At 39.9% G+C, this 18,388-nt stretch overlaps 1 protein-coding gene across 3 annotated transcripts in view; it reads right to left on the bottom strand.

The window, feature by feature from the left end:
- lrp4 (low density lipoprotein receptor-related protein 4) overlaps window positions 1-18,388 on the bottom strand; it is a 77,608-nt gene that overhangs the window by 10,360 nt on the left and 48,860 nt on the right. For all 3 annotated transcript variants that reach the window (XM_087794320.1, XM_087794321.1, XM_087794322.1), the window contains exons 4-22: window positions 16,448-16,561; window positions 16,228-16,344; window positions 15,946-16,074; window positions 12,187-12,306; window positions 11,940-12,065; window positions 11,724-11,849; window positions 10,764-10,898; window positions 10,139-10,264; window positions 9,646-9,876; window positions 8,500-8,656; window positions 7,962-8,179; window positions 3,499-3,675; window positions 2,460-2,585; window positions 1,919-2,127; window positions 1,632-1,713; window positions 1,455-1,560; window positions 1,188-1,389; window positions 927-1,116; window positions 22-153 (exon numbers count right to left, since the gene is read on the bottom strand). In XM_087794320.1, the coding sequence (XP_087650446.1) occupies window positions 22-153; window positions 927-1,116; window positions 1,188-1,389; window positions 1,455-1,560; window positions 1,632-1,713; window positions 1,919-2,127; window positions 2,460-2,585; window positions 3,499-3,675; window positions 7,962-8,179; window positions 8,500-8,656; window positions 9,646-9,876; window positions 10,139-10,264; window positions 10,764-10,898; window positions 11,724-11,849; window positions 11,940-12,065; window positions 12,187-12,306; window positions 15,946-16,074; window positions 16,228-16,344; window positions 16,448-16,561 (2,823 nt within the window). The remainder of the gene's footprint in view (window positions 1-21; window positions 154-926; window positions 1,117-1,187; window positions 1,390-1,454; window positions 1,561-1,631; window positions 1,714-1,918; window positions 2,128-2,459; window positions 2,586-3,498; window positions 3,676-7,961; window positions 8,180-8,499; window positions 8,657-9,645; window positions 9,877-10,138; window positions 10,265-10,763; window positions 10,899-11,723; window positions 11,850-11,939; window positions 12,066-12,186; window positions 12,307-15,945; window positions 16,075-16,227; window positions 16,345-16,447; window positions 16,562-18,388) is intronic.

The following is an 18,388-nucleotide window of genomic DNA, read 5'->3' as shown; positions in this document are numbered from 1 at the left end:
GTGAAAAACATGTTTACAAACCTGGTGTGCAGGTCTTTCCATCCGCCTGTAAGTTGATGCCGGTGGGGCAGGCACAACTGGAGGCTTTGGGTGCAGGAGCCAGAAGACAAAGATGGCTACAGCCTCCATTTTTCACCGCACAGGGGTCGTTCACTTCAAACAAGGGAGGCACACATGGTTTGAAACTTACAAGAAAGCTAAGAAATATAGAGATAGCTGTTCTGCTGCGTTGCTTCAACATGTATATCTTAAAAACACAACTCAAATAAACTAAAATACACAGAAAAATGAAGTGAATGTGAAAAATAATCATTAGTACAGCATGGCCAAGGCAACGTGTGACCTTTTGCCTGGAATTAGCTTTCTTATGAGGTCAGAGTACAACTGTGAGATGTAATATATAGTAAATTAGCTCCCAAATGCTTGAAAATGATATTAAAATTCTAAATATGACATCTTCAAGTTCTTTGTTTCGTAACTTTTATTTTGGCTGTTACATGAATATTTCTACTTTTGGTTACATACTGTATATGTATTAAATATCTTTAATTGTACGTTCAGAATCTTAAAAAAATAAATAAAAAAAATGTAAAAATCTATTAAACCTTATTTATAACACCATAACACAATTACCCCCTTTACTATCATAATACCTTCTATATATATTTATTTGAGTTCTTTTCATAATTCAATTTAACACCAGAAATTATTTAGGTTACACCTAATTTTAAGGCTTTTTTTTTTAAACTTTGTCCCATTTTTTCCACTTGATGGCCCAAATACTACATTATGTGACACATTAGTAAACTTAAATTGTCCAGCCCTGCATCAGTTTTGTCAATTCAACTTCTATATAAGAATCAAAACGCTCTTTTTAAAAGCTGTTTGCCTGAATAAATGAAGAAGAGAAATGAATCTCTAAATACCTGTTTCTCTGTGTCTCTGGAACATGTGAATGTCCATGAGGTTCTCCAGGTTTTCAGCGAGCGTGTGTCGTCCTAAGCCAGTGTTCTTGTCAGCACTCTGGATGCTCTTGGACTGCCAGTCTGTCCAGTAAATCTTGTCTTCATGTACAGTCAGACCAAAAGGATGAGGCAGCTGTGTGCCGATTAAAACCTGGAGACAAGATGTTTTAGTGAATCATGAACGTGTTCGAGACGACTGTTGTTGTAAGAAGTGGACTCTACCTGCCGGTCTGAACCATCAAAGTTGCCAAACTCGATGGTCTTCATGCCAGCATCGGCCCAGTAGAGTCGCTTGGTCTCGTAGTCGATGGCCAGACCGTTGGGCCAAGTCAGGTTGGACGAGATGATGACCATGCGGTTGGATGAATCCATTCCAGCTCGTTCAATCTTCGGGTTGGCGCCCCAGTCGGTCCAGTACATGAAACTATTGAGAAGGGAAACATTCAAGTTAATCAAGTTTGGTGACAAAAAACAATCTAATTCTCTTACCCTCCAATTGGATCCACAACTATGTCTCTAGGCCGGTCCAGGTTCTCCCAGATCAGAACGGTCCTCATGGTTCCGTCTGCATTAGAGACCTCGATACGATCCGTACCTGAGAGTCGCCGTACAAACGTTATTGTGAGGCAGAAATGTATCTTTTGATCAAAACAAAAGGTGTTTTACCAGCATCTGTCCAGTAGAGCTTGTTGGTTACCCAGTCGATGGCCAACCCTGCAGGGCTCTCCAGACTCGTGTCCACCACCACCTGCAAGACAGATAACTATTATTTATCCTGCACTTTACATCAAAAACAACCTCTTCTTTTATCATTTTTATTATGAATGTTCTCTTTCAAGTAGAATTTAGGTCATTTTCAGCTGATTGTTCTGATCAATGGAAACAGTGCAGTGTCAAGAATGATCCAGCAGGAGGTGGTATAACATCTTAAATTCAAGTTGGGGTCTACTGACCTCCTGCTTTGAGCCATTCCACAACGCTCTGTTGATGGAGTCTGTGGTGACATCCGTCCAGTATATGAAGCCGTCCCTGGAGTCCCAGTCCAGCGCCACAGCATTGCGCACGTCAGCCAGAGGGATGACATCATCGGACATATCCTCTGTATCAAAGCTGATTCGTCGGATGTCCGTCCTTCGGGCAAAAAGCAGGAACTTGTCAAGACCTGATTAAAGACCAGAGGTCTTCTGTCAGTCTTCTAGTTTTAACAGTGGGGTCAACAATGAACACAAAACAACAGAACAAACATCATAATCCATAGCAATAGCAATATTTAACATTAACTTTAAACATTTTTTGACTTATTATTAAAAACAAATCTGCTTGTGTTATTCTATTTAAACAAAGTAAACGTATTTAAACAAAGATTTACACATTTTTAATGTATTTCAATTATTCTTTGCAGCTCTGACTACTATTCTAATAACGTTAAGATCTTTAGTGACAGTTAGAATAATGAAGCTATAACAATATCATGATGTAATAATAAGGACTCACTGTTGGCGCAGATGTGGTGGTCCACTTTCTTAAAGCCGGTGGGACAGGCACAAGTGTACGTCTTGTTGTTAGGGAGACAAAGATGGCTGCAGCCACCGTTGTTGGTCCCACAGCGGTTCCTGCCCCCTGCCGAGGAAACACACACATGTGAATTAAAAACAGATTAAAAAATGAGTTAGACCTAAATATAGAGCAAACATGAAACAATTAAGATACATAAACATGTTTAACAAGTTTAAAAACTAAAGGAAAATGTAAATAAAAACTGAAAAACTACCTAAAATACCTAAAAGTCAATGCTGACATAGTTCTTATGAACTTAGTTCTCCATGATGTCAGGGGAAATCTATAAAACTGGTCATAATGCACTTTGTAGTCTATTTATATTGGGGTTTGCCATCTTTTAATATTGAACTAATGCTGCCCCTTTGTAAGTGTGATTGCCCACTACATTTGTCAAACTTCATCCTGCTGGTGTGGTGGAGAAATCAAGCTCCTCTACAGGTCAACCAGAATAAACTAGATACAAATAAATAAGTGCTTAATTATTTAAAAGATATCATTCAAAAATAATTAAAATCATTTATTCATCACAGTTTACTAAAACCGAAGTGCAGACACATTTTTTTTACGAGGTGAGAGTTTTCTCGCATCCACACGTTTTCAGCAGAGTTGTTTCTATGTTAACATGGCCTCAAGGGCTCTTGCTGCTTTAGCACCCTGCTCAGTTTGATCTGCTGAACTTTTTCTTGGGCCGGAGTCAAATTCGACGGCTGGTTTAAACCTCGAGTCCTTGAATTCATGAAGACGAACCCTCACTGAGCGACGGCAAGATGATATTCAGCACTTGTGTATCAATGACATCTTCATTTCATCAAAAGAGAAGGAGTCATTTGACCACAAAAACAATGGTAAGTGGAAGAAAAAAATCTGTTCTCATTCATCTTGTCCCTGAAGTGGAAATCCACAAGGGTTTCTGACGACCTCATCTTGGTCACAAATATGATCTAATTTTGTGTGGTTGTGGTCATCCACGCACCTGCCGGCTGCCTCTGTGGATGCAGGGTGTGGATGTCCATGGGAAAGTGGAGCTTGTTTCGAATGATCTCCTGGTTCTTCCCCGTGAACTTGTTGGCACTGTTGATGCTTTTGGTGTGCCAGTCGGTCCAGTAGAGGCTGTCCTCGAAAACAGTTATAGCAAATGGATGAGGAAGTCCTAATAGGATGAGAGAGAAGAGGAATACAACCATTAACAGCTTCAGTAACAGTGAGTCACAGTAACTTTGACACCTCGGTAATGAGAGCGAGAGAAAGTTCCGTCTAATTAACGTGTACGTTTGAATCCTCTTTCCAAACACCAAAATGGAAAGAACAAATGCTGCTTGGCTTGTTCCATAAATGCCTGCCACACATCCTACCATTCAGCGCTGTGGGCTTGGCTGATGTCATATTATCCCCATTTAGATCTGTTCAGGGCTGCATTCAATTATTCTGCCTCTCATCAGCCGTTTCTGGTTCAACTGTGGCCAGAGCAGCCGCAAGCCTTCAGTTTCAAGACTTTTCCATCCAGAGTAAAAAATGAGAGAAACAGAGACAGCCTTTATGAACGGACCCAAAAACAGAGATTTTAATATCTGCATTGGTGAGTTAAGTTGAAATGTTAATAATATAGCTCTTATCGTTATATTCACTTTGATATCAGTTTTTTTTCTATTGTTGTCTTTACAATTTTGTTATTTGGTGGAAATGTCAGCAAATGTTTGTTGTCAACAAGGAAAAAAAAACATTTTTTCTTTAAAGAACAACAAATGTACAACTCCAACTCTCTGAGTTATTACCCGGCTAAAATCTCGGCGAACAAGAGGTTACGAAAGCAGAGTCCATTTTGATGTAATAATGGGCTTCACTCCTCCTCCAATCAGCAGAGTGAGCGTGGTTATGGTAAGATTTAATCTCCAGAAAAAACAGTGGGCGGTGCTTAAGCGCAAGACATTACAAACACTTAAACTAGAACGAACCAATCATCAGTTTTGTGCATATCAATTCCTTTCATTTAGACTCACTGAATGGACTCATCAATCAAACTGGTGGCTTTACATTGCCGTCTCACAGCACTTTTATTTCCATTGTTGAATTGAATATGAATATTTAAAATAGGACTCATTAGAAAGTAAGTAATTTATATTTATAGAGCGCTTTTCCAGACCACGGTCACAAATTGCTTAAACAATCAAACCACTACTCAATAAAATATATACTTAAAAAAGTCAAGATAGCATGGCAACAACACAGGATTTCCAGAAAATCAAGTAAAAGCTTGCACAAATAAAAATGTCTTAAGACGTTATTGAAGGAGTCAATAGATCCATCAAGAGAGAGGAAGATCGTTCCAAAAGCTTAGGAGCAACAGCCTGGAAGGATTTCTCTCCTCTGGTCCTGAACCATGTTCAGGAACCATCAGTAGATTCTGATCCACAGACCTCAGAGCCCGAGCTGGGGTGTAAGGCTGGATCAGATCAGTGATGTAAGGAGGAGTCTGACCATGAATAGATCTGAAAGTAAAAACCAGAATTTAAAAATTGACCCTGAAAGAAAATGGCAGCCAGTGAAGAGTTTTAAGGATCGGAGAAATGTGAGTTCTTCTACTAGAGCAGATCAGAATACTCGCTGCAGAGTTTTGTATTAACTGCATTACTGTGCATGTGAGCCAGGATGACCACATCCTGATTGTCATTACTTTTACCTGACCTAATATTTGTATTTTACACATGTACTGACGTTAAAAACCAACCCAAAAATTATTTTCTCCCTGACAGACAGGCTTTAAAGAACTACACTAGAAAGGAGGGATTTCAAAATATAAGGAATGAAAAGAAGGAAACAGCTGTAATTTGTCTTTGTTGTTCTTATAAAATAATCTCTATAATATAATATTCCTATGAAATACCTCCAGGATCTGCTGGTGAAGCTAGCCGTTGCTACATAGATGGAAAAAGTGATTTCTGCTCTTAAAAGAGTGATGGAGGTTGTGGTTCCGTGGTTACGGCGCTGGCAGAAGCTCTGTTCCAAAGGCGGCCCATTAAATGGCGGCGTTTTACAGCAAAAGGGTGAAAGTCAAGTGATGGTGGGCTGAAAAAGTACAGTTAAAACTGAATGATAATGAGCCGCAGAGAGTTTGGAAGCATTAATGTTCTCGCAATGAATTGATTTTTTTGTGCTGAGGAGCTGAGTGGCAAGTGTTTTATGAGCTGTGTTCGAAAGTGTGTTAACGTCACAAATCCCAAGCTGACCTACTCAGTTTGATGTGCACAAAAGAAGTGAAGCATTGACCTAAAACATGCATATTATAGAACCATTAAGACGTAATGGTCGACTCTGACATGATGTTTTTTTTGGTGAGGAACCGGTTTCAAATCTCCATAGATCACAAACTCACGGTGACTTCGTGTGTGTTTCTCTGGTGACTCTTGCGGACTGTTTTCTGATGGTATCACCCCATGAGGGTGACAAATAATACACCCCTATACCTCGTCTCGGTGACTGACGGCAAGTTTTGGTCACGGTCACCTTACTCTAAATAACTACCTGGCCCCTCCCACTCCTGCTCTCCTTCCTGAACAGCTGCAGAAGCAGTTGCTGGTCGACGGGGCATCAGGCATCCAATTTAAACGCCAGGGTAACACCTTTAAAACCTCCCGCACAGAGACTCACTGTCCTGGATTTGCACATGTCTAGCAGTATGTAGCTTCTACTTTCATGGTAGTAGAACCTCTGGTGAGAAAACTCAAGTATCTTGCACAGCTAGTATTTGAAATGTTTGGCATATAATATATATTTGTATATTATACTTACTTAAATTAAAAAAAACAGACTAAAATATTGCATCCTTAAGGAAGAAAATGTATATCAACTTAATGTGCCTAGGACGTGACTTTGGTATTTTCATGCTTTGATGCTTAATCATGTCTGTTAATGCTCCTTCACCAAACAAATTCTAGTTTTATTTGTATTGCCATCATCCATCATTTATGTCCGTTATCTTATCTAAAAGACTGACATATTTATTGGTCACCATATCAACATTGACCTACATTGACTATGAGCCAAACATTCGCTGGAGGACTACATAAAAAGACTTGGTGGGCCAGATTTGGACTCCAGCCATGTTATATTTATATATGAACAATAAATATGAAGAATAAGACCAAAGAAAGCTACAATACTGTCCAACAATGTGTTGAGTCACTACACAACAGTCTGCCCTCTAACTTCTGGAAGGAGATGGCAAATGTCCAGCACACATCTTTACGAGCAACACACACACACACATACACACACACACACACGCAGGTGTAGGAAGATAGATACTCATTAACATTCCTTGGCACAGGAGCACAGAACGTTACCATGACTATGCACAGGAACACACACATTTTCACACACACCCATTTGTCCTGTGTGTTGTCTGAGCAAACAGCGGCTGCAGAGAAAGGACGGGGCCAATTACAGCCTTTTATCCCCGGAGCACACATTATTAAGGTGTGCTCACGGAGACAATGCCGTGCACACACTTGAACACATCCTAAATGATTTTTTCCTCACCTCTCGCAGACATCAAATACTGCCTTAGAACAAAGAGTTTTGAGAGGAAAACAATGAGGATAAAAGTCAGACTCCACGAGCGGACGAGATGACATTTGCGTTCGCACAGAAAAAGAGTTGAGATTAAAGGAGAAGAATGGGATGAATTATTGTTGCATGAAATCTGTCAGAGGAATACATTTCACATGAGGAACTGCACAAAGCGAGACTGAGAGGGAAACTGAAGCGATAAAAAACCCCGGAGTGGCGTTCATGACCTTGATTTAAAGGTATCCGCAGTTTACGAGGCCCACTGAAAGTGTAGCGTCTCTCCGAGTTATGGGATGTTGAGATGCAGCTATTTAACTAAAACTACTCACTTGTCACTGCATTTATAGGCGAAAATATACATGGAGATTTTGAAATTAAATTGCAGTTTTCTATCTTAGATGACCAGCTTAAGAAGAGTTTGTGTAATTTTCTGTCAGTATACATCTGCAGCAGCACATGCACACAGAAGAAAGAGTGAGATCTGCCTGGTTACTTACAGGAGGCTCATGCTTGCAGAAAATGTGGGACTGATTACTGCAGCATATGATGAGGGTATTTCCTAAATTCTCTGTGTCACTGTGTAAAACATGCAATGTTATAATTTAAGACAGAAGTTTAAAAACCTCAAATCCGACTTCAAAAGCAATTAAACTGTAATGTAGTGATGTCCGATTCTGTACTCTGCAGGATATTTGTTTTACGGTCCCATTTGAAACATGGCTCGCAATTGGATCGGACTTCATTAATGCACGTTTGGATGACCAGATGCTGAAGTGAGCGACATGTAATCTTAGCTAAAGTGAATGTAACTACATGAAATTACATCAGAAACAAGTTTTTAGAATGTTATAGTCCTCGATGATGACATACCTTGGTTGATGATGGCTTTACGGTTGCGTCCGTCCAGGTCGGCCCTCTCTATGACGTGATGCTTCGCGTCCACCCAGTACATGCGGTGACCAGCATAATCGATGGTTAGTCCATTGGGCCAGAACAAGTGTGTGTCAGCAATGACCCGTCGGTTTGATCCGTCCATGTTGGAGTACTCGATGCGTGGCGTGTTTCCCCAGTCAGTCCAGTAGATCTTCCTACAGGAAGAAGAGTTTTTAACATTCAACTTCTCATGATGCTTTATTTCAAAAATAAGGTCAGATACGCTCTATTTCTCTGCTTTCATAAAACTAGAATATGTCATTGTTCCCTTGAAATCAGTGTGAGTTACATGTTCTACACAAATCTTGACGCCACCATGCTGTCAAAGTCTAGCGCTGCAGCAACACTGCATCTGGGACAGCTCCAGAGGGGATAGTGTGTAGATCTGAAGCCATCTGCTTTTGTGTGTGTGTGTGTGAGAGTGTGTGTGAGAGAGAGAGAGGTAGTGTGTGTGCAAGAGTCTTGTGGATTGTACCCCTCTATAGGATGCAGCGCGATCGCTCGAGGTTTTTCCATGTTTTGCCACAGCAGCACTTTGCGATGAGTCCCGTCCAAGTTGGCCACTTCTATCCGGGACGTCCCGGAGTCTGTCCAGTACAGCTTGTTATGGATCCAATCGATGGCCAGTCCACCTACAGAGGGGAATACGGATGAGAACTCATTCGTTTCTGGGAATTATTTAAATGTTTCCTCTTACTCTTAAAAAATAATAACAAAAGAAACCATAACTGGTTTTTATATCAAAATATTTAACATATTTGAGTTTCAACAATGTCAACAATGAGTCCAGCATGAATATTTTCATCCTCAAAAGAAAAAACAATGAACAAGACAGACAGAGTTAGAAATAAAGCACATTTTCAGATTTCAAGCGGTCATTTTTAAACATGAAGGTCTCCCTTGAATCATTTAATTAAACGAGAGCCTAACTTTAAATTGAAATTAAAAAAAAAAGAAAAAAGAATTTAAGTCAAACCACTATGGCTGATTGAAAATTAAATGACATCTCCTATAATATTGTACATATATGAAATTCAAATGTAAATACTGTAGATATCATACTAAAAACATCCATGTAAAATTATGTAAATCATCTTTATTTTATGCATTATTAACACAATTTATTTAAATAGGACCTATATACCTTTTCATGGGGATCTTCTGCCTCCAAAATCTGCACCATTAAAATTAACAAAAGAGGCTAAAGATTCTACAAATATTTATTATGTATTATGTATCATATATTATTTAAATTAATCAACATTTTTCAAAACATTTACTTAGAGGTCAGCAGTCTACATGCAAATTTCAAGCAATATTGTTGAACGGTTTGAGAGTGTAAGACATTAAGATCAGGCGGACACACACACCTACTATTTTAAATTGATAGATGAAATAATCAGTTTATAAAAAGCAGAAAGGAATAAAATAAAAAAGCACAAAGAGAAAGACAAACTGAAGGTGCATGAAAAAAAGCTGAAAGCACACTGTTGAACTTCTGTTTCAAGACGGTGATGGATGGAGTGAGTCTGGACATAAGGCAGCGAGGTAAATTAGATTGGTGATGAATGACTTTCTTGTCCTACATGTGAACCTGTGTTTTTCAACAGCGCACACCCACCTGGGCTTTCCAGACCCGTGGAGACGACTTCCTCCACGTTAGACCCGTTCAGGTTGGCCTTCATGATGCGATCCAGCGTCACGTCGGACCAGAACACCAGCTCCTGGTCGTGGTGGAAGTCCAGTGCGATGGCGTTCTCCAGATTGTTCAGCAGCAGGGTGTACTCTGAGCGGTGAGGTAAGACTTGACGGATGTCGATGCGATTGGCAAACAGAAGCACTGGTTCTGGACCTAAAACAAAACAGCGGAAAGTCTAATGAAGCATCAGCAAACATAAAAACTGTCAAAAGTCTTGGACGAATAAATGATTCATCTAGTTAAATGAAAAGGGTCTTGACCTGGGTTTAACTCGGCAGCAGATTGATGAGCTGCTGGACTGAACTCTGCACATTCTAATGTAGTCCAGACGCTACAAAGATGACCCAAGCTGGAGCAGAACCACAACCCAGGACTGTTTCCCCAAAGCTCCACCTGATTTCTTTCTTTTTTTTACCTAAAGCTTTGCAGCTGCGCTTGTCCGGACGGAGCTCGTATCCTTGAACACACCAGCACTGGAAGCCGCCCTCCATGTTGGTACATCTCTGGCTGCAATATCCTTCTTCAGCGCACTCATCTACATCTGAAGCAGACCACACAGACAGGAGGGAACATTAGGAGGAAGGTGGCGTAAACTAGCCCGATGTGATGAAGTAGTTTCTGCAGACATCTGGCCTGAATCTACGTTCAAATTCCTTTTCCAGCAAATCTATTTTAAGGCCTAATAAATAAAGACTGGGATCAGGATTGTCTGTTTAAAGAGAAAGTACAAATCCCTTTGACACGTATTTATACTTAACAGAATGTATCGCTCATTTTCTAACTTATGATACAAAAGGAATCTTCATAAAATATGAATAACTTTCTAGGTTGTACTACACTTTGGGTTTAGAGGATGTTAAACCGTACTTCTTAAATCTATTAATTGTTTTCTTTGCAACTTAATACAATAATTAAATACTATACCCAAGTTAAAAGATTGAGAGATAACTAGTAAATTACAGGAGACATCTATCATAAATATTCAACAAGGAATTCCGTCCCGACATCCAGCAGTAACGTACCCGGACACACACACTTACCCTGGCAGGACCTGCCGTCATCCATCAGCCGGTATCCAGTGTGGCAGGTGCACTGGACCAGTCCCCGCACCATCTGACACTTCTGTGAGCAGCCGCCGTTATTCTGGTTACAGTTTCCCTCGCTCGAGCGCGGCCCTGCTCCCGCACACAGAAACGTTGGACAGCCATAAACACAACTTGCTTATTCTGATTGAACAAATGTCAGCATCAACGCGGTCGATAATCTGGTGACGTGACACCGACTCAGTGGCCGGATCCGAGTCAAGATACGGAACAACAATGGACTGTATTGTCTTTGATAAAGTAAAAATCATGTCTCGGAACACTTGAAAACTAAAACAATTTGTATCCATGATGATTTAAAACATTCTCCAATTCCAACTTTATACATCGTATTGAAATGAAAAACTATAGCGATGACTTTACCAAAGACAAAAAACAATAAGTTGAAACTCTACAGAGAAGTCTTCCTCTACAAGATGAAGTAAGTCCCTCATCATGACCATGTTTTAAACTTTTTACTTTATAAAGTTCTCCCCCGTCTGAAATCTCAGCGAACAAGAGGTTACGAGAGCAGCGTACATTATGACGTAATAATGGCTTCCCTCCTGCCAGCTGTAATCACATCCCGCTTTGTTTATACAACGAGAACTTTGGAGGTGTAGACTTCCAGGATTGATGACATGCGTGACAAACCTCGACGTTTGACCAATCACAGCTGAGTGGGTATGTGGAAATGCTAAATAAGATTTAATCTCCAGAAAAAACTAAGTTTTCAGTGCTTAAGCACATTTTCTAATGTAAATATTAAAAGACAGTTTTGTACAAACAGACACATACTGATGAGTACAATAGAGTTCCACCATCTATTTAATAAACACTTAAATCAAAACATTAATTGTTGCACTTTTCTCAGGTTGCTGTAACTTAAATGGATCATAAATAAGCAAACAAACATACGGCAGTCATGGTGAGGAAGTTCATCGGTCCCGTCTCCACAGTCGTTGACTTCATTGCAAACCTTTCGCTGACCTATGCAGCGTCCGTTCCCGCACTGGAACTGGTCGGGAGCACAAAGAGGTGTGTCTGCGTAAACAAACAAAATGGCGGAGACATTAAATTAAACATCAAATTATGTGTAATAACATTCACAGTTTTTTTTGTTAAGAGTATTACCCGTTTTCTCGCATTCCTCTTCGTCACTGCGGTCAGAGCAGTCGTCTTCGCCATCGCATCTCCACGACAACCGGACGCAGCGTCCGGTGCCGCAACGGAACTGGTCTGCCGTGCACATGGAAGTAGCTGCAGACGCATCCATAATAATAACAGCATTAGAATGCAGCTCTCTCAAAATAATCTGCTTCAACTATTGTCATCAACAACAGAGAATAACAATAAATGAATCATGAAAGTAGATACTTACTGCAGTTCTTCTCGTCCGATTGGTCGTCACAGTCAAACTCGCCGTCGCATCTCCAGCCGGCATTGATGCACATTCCACTGCTGCACATAAACTCTACGGATCTGCACGGCTGGTGCGACGCTGAGGACGACACACAAACACAACTAATTGATGACAAAAGCAACAGATAGAGTAAAGTCAAGCTCATACGTAGACAAAGTTTGAAAACAGATATTTCTCTTTTTCAGTTCAGTTTTGAGTCTCTATACTCCTGCATTTCTTGGAGTAAATTATTTGTCTAGAAATCTCAAGTGAGCCCTGCATGTTTCTTCATAAATAATAACGTAGATGATGGTGGAGGTGTTTGCTCCTGTATCACCATGGCAACAGCCACTTGAAACATTTATATTTCTCTACAGGTATAGGATTACCAGTAAAAATAAATTGTAATACAAAAACGCAAAACCTTGAAAAGTTTTTCTTAAAATCATCATCAATACGCAGTCATGTTCAATAATATTTTTTGAGTGGAATATTTTACACAGAACTGTCCCTAACGCTGGAACTGAAAAAGCAGGAAGTGTCAGATCAAAGCAGGGCCGCCACTGCAGAGAGATGAGGATGTAGGTGGACTCGGATTAAAGTGGAATCAGACGTACGCATCTTTAATCTCGAGTATGCGAGTTTGTGTGTGGGCATTTCTGTGACGCATTTCTTTTTTCCACAGTTTGAGGTCGGCTGCTTTACACGCCGCAGAGATACACAGAGAGACAAGCTGGGGAATGCAGAGATACCAGATTCAAGTATCTCCGGTGTGGGCTTCTCAGCTGGCCGAGATGATCAAAACAGCAGGTGGCTCTCCCACAGAAGGAGAGCGGGAGACCAGAGTGGGACGCCGACAAGCACAGAAACACACTTCAACGATTTTATCAGCCATTGATCTCTTGGAGCCTTCAATCTCTCGCGCACCAGCAGAACAACTCCTCTTATCTACTCGGTCATATGACAAAAATCAGCCGCGAATGTGAATGGGAGCGTGGCATGCGTGTTTATTTGTGTGTATCTCTGCATGTGTTCACAAGCGAGAGTGGGACTTATTCGCTAACAAAGCGCCCTTCATGTGTCTGGAGACTCGATGCCAAGGAATGTTGTCTGAGGATGGGCTCTCTTACGCCTCTAAGCAATGTCTCCTTCCTGCGAGAGAATGTGTTTGTGTGTCTACACCAAACTCAAGAACTCCACAATAAACCAATTCATGTAGGTCAATGAAACAAAAGAAAATGTACCTCACTAACAATAAATACAGAAAAAAGCTTTTCAAGTTTTGCCAAGAGAGAGAAAATTGAGGAAAACACGTTTATCAAAACCTCAGGATAGTTCACCCAAAATTAACTTTCTACTCACACTCATGTCGACTCACCGCGTCCAAAAACACACAAAAAACATCCAAATATCTCTCCATCAATATTTTAAGCAGTCTTTCACGGTACTCAGTTCAAAAACATTGGGAGCTCACACTAGTTTACCTTGAGACAATATGACCTTTTGCTAAAAAGGAATTGTTTCTCCTTTCAAGACTTCAAGACAAGATGGACATTACAGACCAGTAGTACGGCGGTATTTGGATGTTCTTCGCTGTGTCTTTTTGGATGATGTATTTCAGTCCACAACTCTAAAAAGGAACAGATTACTCTGAAAAGAATTCCAACCCTAGGTTGACATAAGGGTGTGGAGAAAATGAGTCAATTAAATTAAATCATTTTCAGGGAAATGTTATCAAGGAAAATGTTCTTTATATTTTTTTGTGGTCAAGATAAATCCAATACTAGCGGTCCAAGAGCATAATTTCGTTTTTGCGGAGGTGGCCGTCGACTGATCTACACTTGAATGAAAACTCCCTCACAGCTTACATAAGTTTACAGGACTGTGAATGTAACATTTTCCCCCCTCTATAAAACTAGAGATGAAATCGAGACAAGTGAGCGAGAAGCAAGACGGCAATTAAAAAAACCTGAGTGGGAAGATGATCAGACAGGAAATGGAGAGAAGCTCGGTGAACTTACGTGACCTTGCTGATGATCAAATGTTGCGACTGAACCTTGAAGCAGTGCTTATCACACTGCACATCAAAGTAGAGACGAGTGTTTGTCTGCGTGAGCATCAGTTCGCGTGCAAGAGTGAGTGAAGAACAAGCCGCTCAGGCAACAGTAAAAAAAGGAAATGCAAGAAGAATAAATGTAGACTTCACTATATGATACAGTAAAGAGTCGTAAGAAGTTACTTGGTCATCATTTTAGGACTCATTATTATTTTTTAAATGAAAGATTGTAATTAGTGAACAGAGAAGTCAAGATTTTTATTTTAATCTAAAGTCTAAAATCTGCACAGGATCTGTGGTCCAAACCCTGCTCAGCCCGAATCCCGTCCAAGTTTCCAGTCATTGCACCCATCTGATACATTAAGTCGAGACCTAATCCGTATCCCAAAAAGGTGTTCTACAGTAGCCAACTGGCTAGCTGCTCCCCAAGTCAACGGGTCATCTGATCGCACGAGTCACGACCTTACTTCCCTGACATCTCAGATAAGGGAAAGCACTCCCAAGCCTATACCTCCGCAAATTCATCATAGTTTCTCATAATGAGGACAAGACGTGTAGATTTGGTAGGATTTGTCCAAATGAAGTAACTGTCTCATTATTGGCAGCCTCATCACTCACATCTACTTTTCCATGTACCAGGTTTGCATGTTCCTCTTAAACAAACGACATTGCAACTTTGTACAAATTACAAATTCCCGTCCCACTGTTCGGCAAACGAAGCAAAGGCGTCTAATGAGAGTTGAGAAGAAGAACATTCTATGAAAAACTCTTGACAGCAGTGACAGGACGACAGGCGCATATTTTCCTGGAGATTCATCATTATATCTTCTGTTGAAGATGCTGTGCAATAGGAGCTGCCAGAAACTGTGTGTCTCTGTGTGTGTGTGTGTGTGTGTGAGTGTACACGTATGCGTGTGTGTGAGTGTATGTGTGTGTGTGAGCAGATAGCAGCAGCAGGACTGTAGGGACAAGCTGCTGCATTCATCTCATTGTTCTTGGGTTTCCACCAAATTTGAGATTATCAAAGCGAATGTAATCTCTGGCTGTAAGTAAATCGGCCTTTTATTTTATTTGTTTTCAAAGGTTTGACACCAAAACGTGTGTGAAGTAGATTAGAATTAGAATAGAAAGAGAACATCTCTAGTAAAGATTGATGTGTCAATAAGGATTTTAGATTGTGAAACATTTTCTTTAAACAATGGTAATATTTATTTGTTGTAAAATATATTAAATTTATTTACATATTTAATTACAAATTTTATTATTTAATTCATTTTTCTTAACATTGTGTTTTTTTGTTCAAATTAACTTAATATAAAACGTGGTATTTTCCACATACTTTCACAAACTTAAAAACACATTCTTGTTTATTAGGCAATTTAGGGTCGTGCTGACTTTTGTTAATGAAACTTGTGAATAAACTTGACCATCTTTTAAATCCCTATACAACGTCTTCTGCCGAGGGAAAATGTTAGAGGGAAATTAATTATTCAATGACACTTTCTTTGAGGCAGCAGCTGCAACCGAGTTCAAAATGCATCACCGCTCCACTGGAATCGTGCTGTCAAGGCATGAGGATTTTTTTTCTTTTTCATTCACTGTCTTGAACAAAATGAGGTTGACGTGAAGCGACGATAAAAAAAAGAAAAAGTGTTTAGTAGTGCGAGAGAAGACGTTCTTACAGCAGTCAGACTCGTCCGACCAATCCCCACAGTCGTCGTCTCCGTCGCAGTGGTAGATGTCCAGGATGCAGCGGCCGTACGCACACTGGAACTCTTCAGCACTGCAGGTGGCTGTCATAACATCGGAGGCTGCACGAGCATAAAGAAACAGATATAACACACGTACACACACTCGAATGAAACACTTGTAATCTACATTTGCACAGGGACATAAGTTTTCACTACGCAACATTATTGAGCGCGTCTGAGGATCTTTTTTAACACACAACAAAAGACACTTACGGCAGTTTTCCTCGTCCGATCCGTCCTTGCAGTCCGTGTCTCCGTCGCAGTACCAATGTTCAGCGATGCAACTGCCATCCGTGCAGCGAAACTCCTTGTCTGAACATTTCCGCATGTCTGAAAGGATATAAAGTAATATTTATAATAAATGTTTTTGGTCCGATTCATGCAAGACATATGATCATGCATGATTTTTTATTTTTATTTTTTTTTAACCCACCACACTGCTCATCGCTGTTGTCCCCGCAATCGTTGTCCCCGTCGCAGTGCCAGAGGCTGCGGATACAGTAACCGTTCTGGCAGTGAAACTCATCCTCCTCGCACTCCCTGGGAGCTGGAAAGAGAAACAAGGAGGTTTGAGAGGACAAATACTGAGTATGCAACAAAAGCTAAAAGCAGATCTACAGGGACAGATTTGTATTTACAGCTGCAAAAACATTAGACGGAACTTTGCCCCGGACCTCTCTCAAGGCTTCGAGACTCATGACTCAGGTTCTGATTGAAAGAGAGAATCTACACTATTTATTTGCCTTTATTATTTTGAAGATCAGTATGACTTTAGTAAGCTTTAATGCACTTTTATAACTGGGCAGGAAGTTTTTATTGTTGTGATATCATTACTTTGTATTAAAAATCACAAAGGGAAAACTGAAAAACAAAAACATTAATAATATGGTTAAAAATGGTGTCTGAATTGGAATTTTCCAATCATGTTCCATGTGTTTATCCCATCCCCCCCCAAGATTCAAGTATGTCAAACTTTAGAAGATTTAATCCAGACTATATAGTCAGTCCAAGAGCCCCAAAGAAGCAAAAGTCTGTTAACACTTTGTATTCAAGTTCAATTCAGTGATTTGTGATTTTCACAAAATTAGCTAAAACCGAACAGTATGAAATACATTTTATTACGGTTAAAAAGACAAAACACTCATGGACAATAATATGTCTGTCATGAATCAAAAGGTATTTTGTATAACCACTATTTTCTTCTAGTAAAATTCCTCTGATTAAAACTAGTCAAAGGTATTGGAACTTTTTGGCAGGCGAGGGAAACGTTATTGTTTATGTGTTGAAAAGATTTATTGATAGGAATAAACATTTATTATTAAGTATTTTTGGATAACATGTTTAATAAATGCTCATCATAAGTCACCGACTGATTTAAATAACATTTTCCTCCTCATCTTTCATCCAGTAAAAACTCATGACTTGATTGAGAATCCAGTCTGCTCCTCGGAGGGAAATATTGCTCGGCAGGACGGTTAACCTTGAAGCGGCAGTTCAAAGAGGTATTCACCATCAATGCCAGCAGCACTGACAAAGCACTTAGAGCAAAATGTGACTTCCCCTTCTGAACTTTCAGCACTATGACATTGGCTGCACTTCAGGTTCAAACGTCTAATTCATCAAAGAAACTTTCCCACCTCCGATGATTGCAGCTTGAGGATTTTCTTAAAGTATTTTTTAATCTTGCTCAAATTAATCAGAAGCAAAATTCCTGCCCTCTCAGCCTGAAGCAAAATAAAACATCTTATCGAGAAAAGGCCTCGAGCAGATACAAACTATCATTTAATTTGTGTTTAAAACAGATGAGACAAACATGAAGATATAAATAAAAAAAAGGCAGAAAGTGATCCAGAAGACAGCTTGGCTAATTCTGTCTCGTGTTTTTTTTTTTTCACAGAGTTCCGCCCTCTAAAGTGGCGCACACTTGTTTGCATCCTTGACCACTGTAATAACATAGTATTACTGTTTGCCCAAGGAAACTAGCATTTACTCATATTTTAGATCAATCGCCAAAAACCTGGCCCCAGAAAAAACTATTTACTCCACTTCTATTCATAAATAAATGCAGCTGCGTTGAAATCGACCATTCATTTGAGATTTCTTTGACAGATGGAACACTCTTCCGTAAGCTTTCGTGAAATCGGGCTTTGTTGCTCCGGCGACAGACAAGCAAATAAACCTTTTGGCTAGACATGATAATTACATAAATATGTCAAAATTATTCATTAAACCTCGACAAGACTTTACTTGATCTTTTTGTCTCATTCTTACCTAAACGTTGTATCATTTTACTTAAGATTATAATAGGGATTAAAAGTCTACCTATGTTTCAAGTGTATAATTTGACAGAGTTTTTTTTCATTTGGCGGCGGTG

The sequence above is a fragment of the Callionymus lyra genome, chromosome 6 (genome assembly GCF_982586985.1).
Source record: "Callionymus lyra chromosome 6, fCalLyr1.hap1.1, whole genome shotgun sequence".
NCBI lineage: Eukaryota > Metazoa > Chordata > Actinopteri > Syngnathiformes > Callionymidae > Callionymus > Callionymus lyra.
The sequence above is the reverse complement of the archived record's forward strand: the minus strand, read 5'-3'. Positions and strand labels throughout refer to the sequence as shown.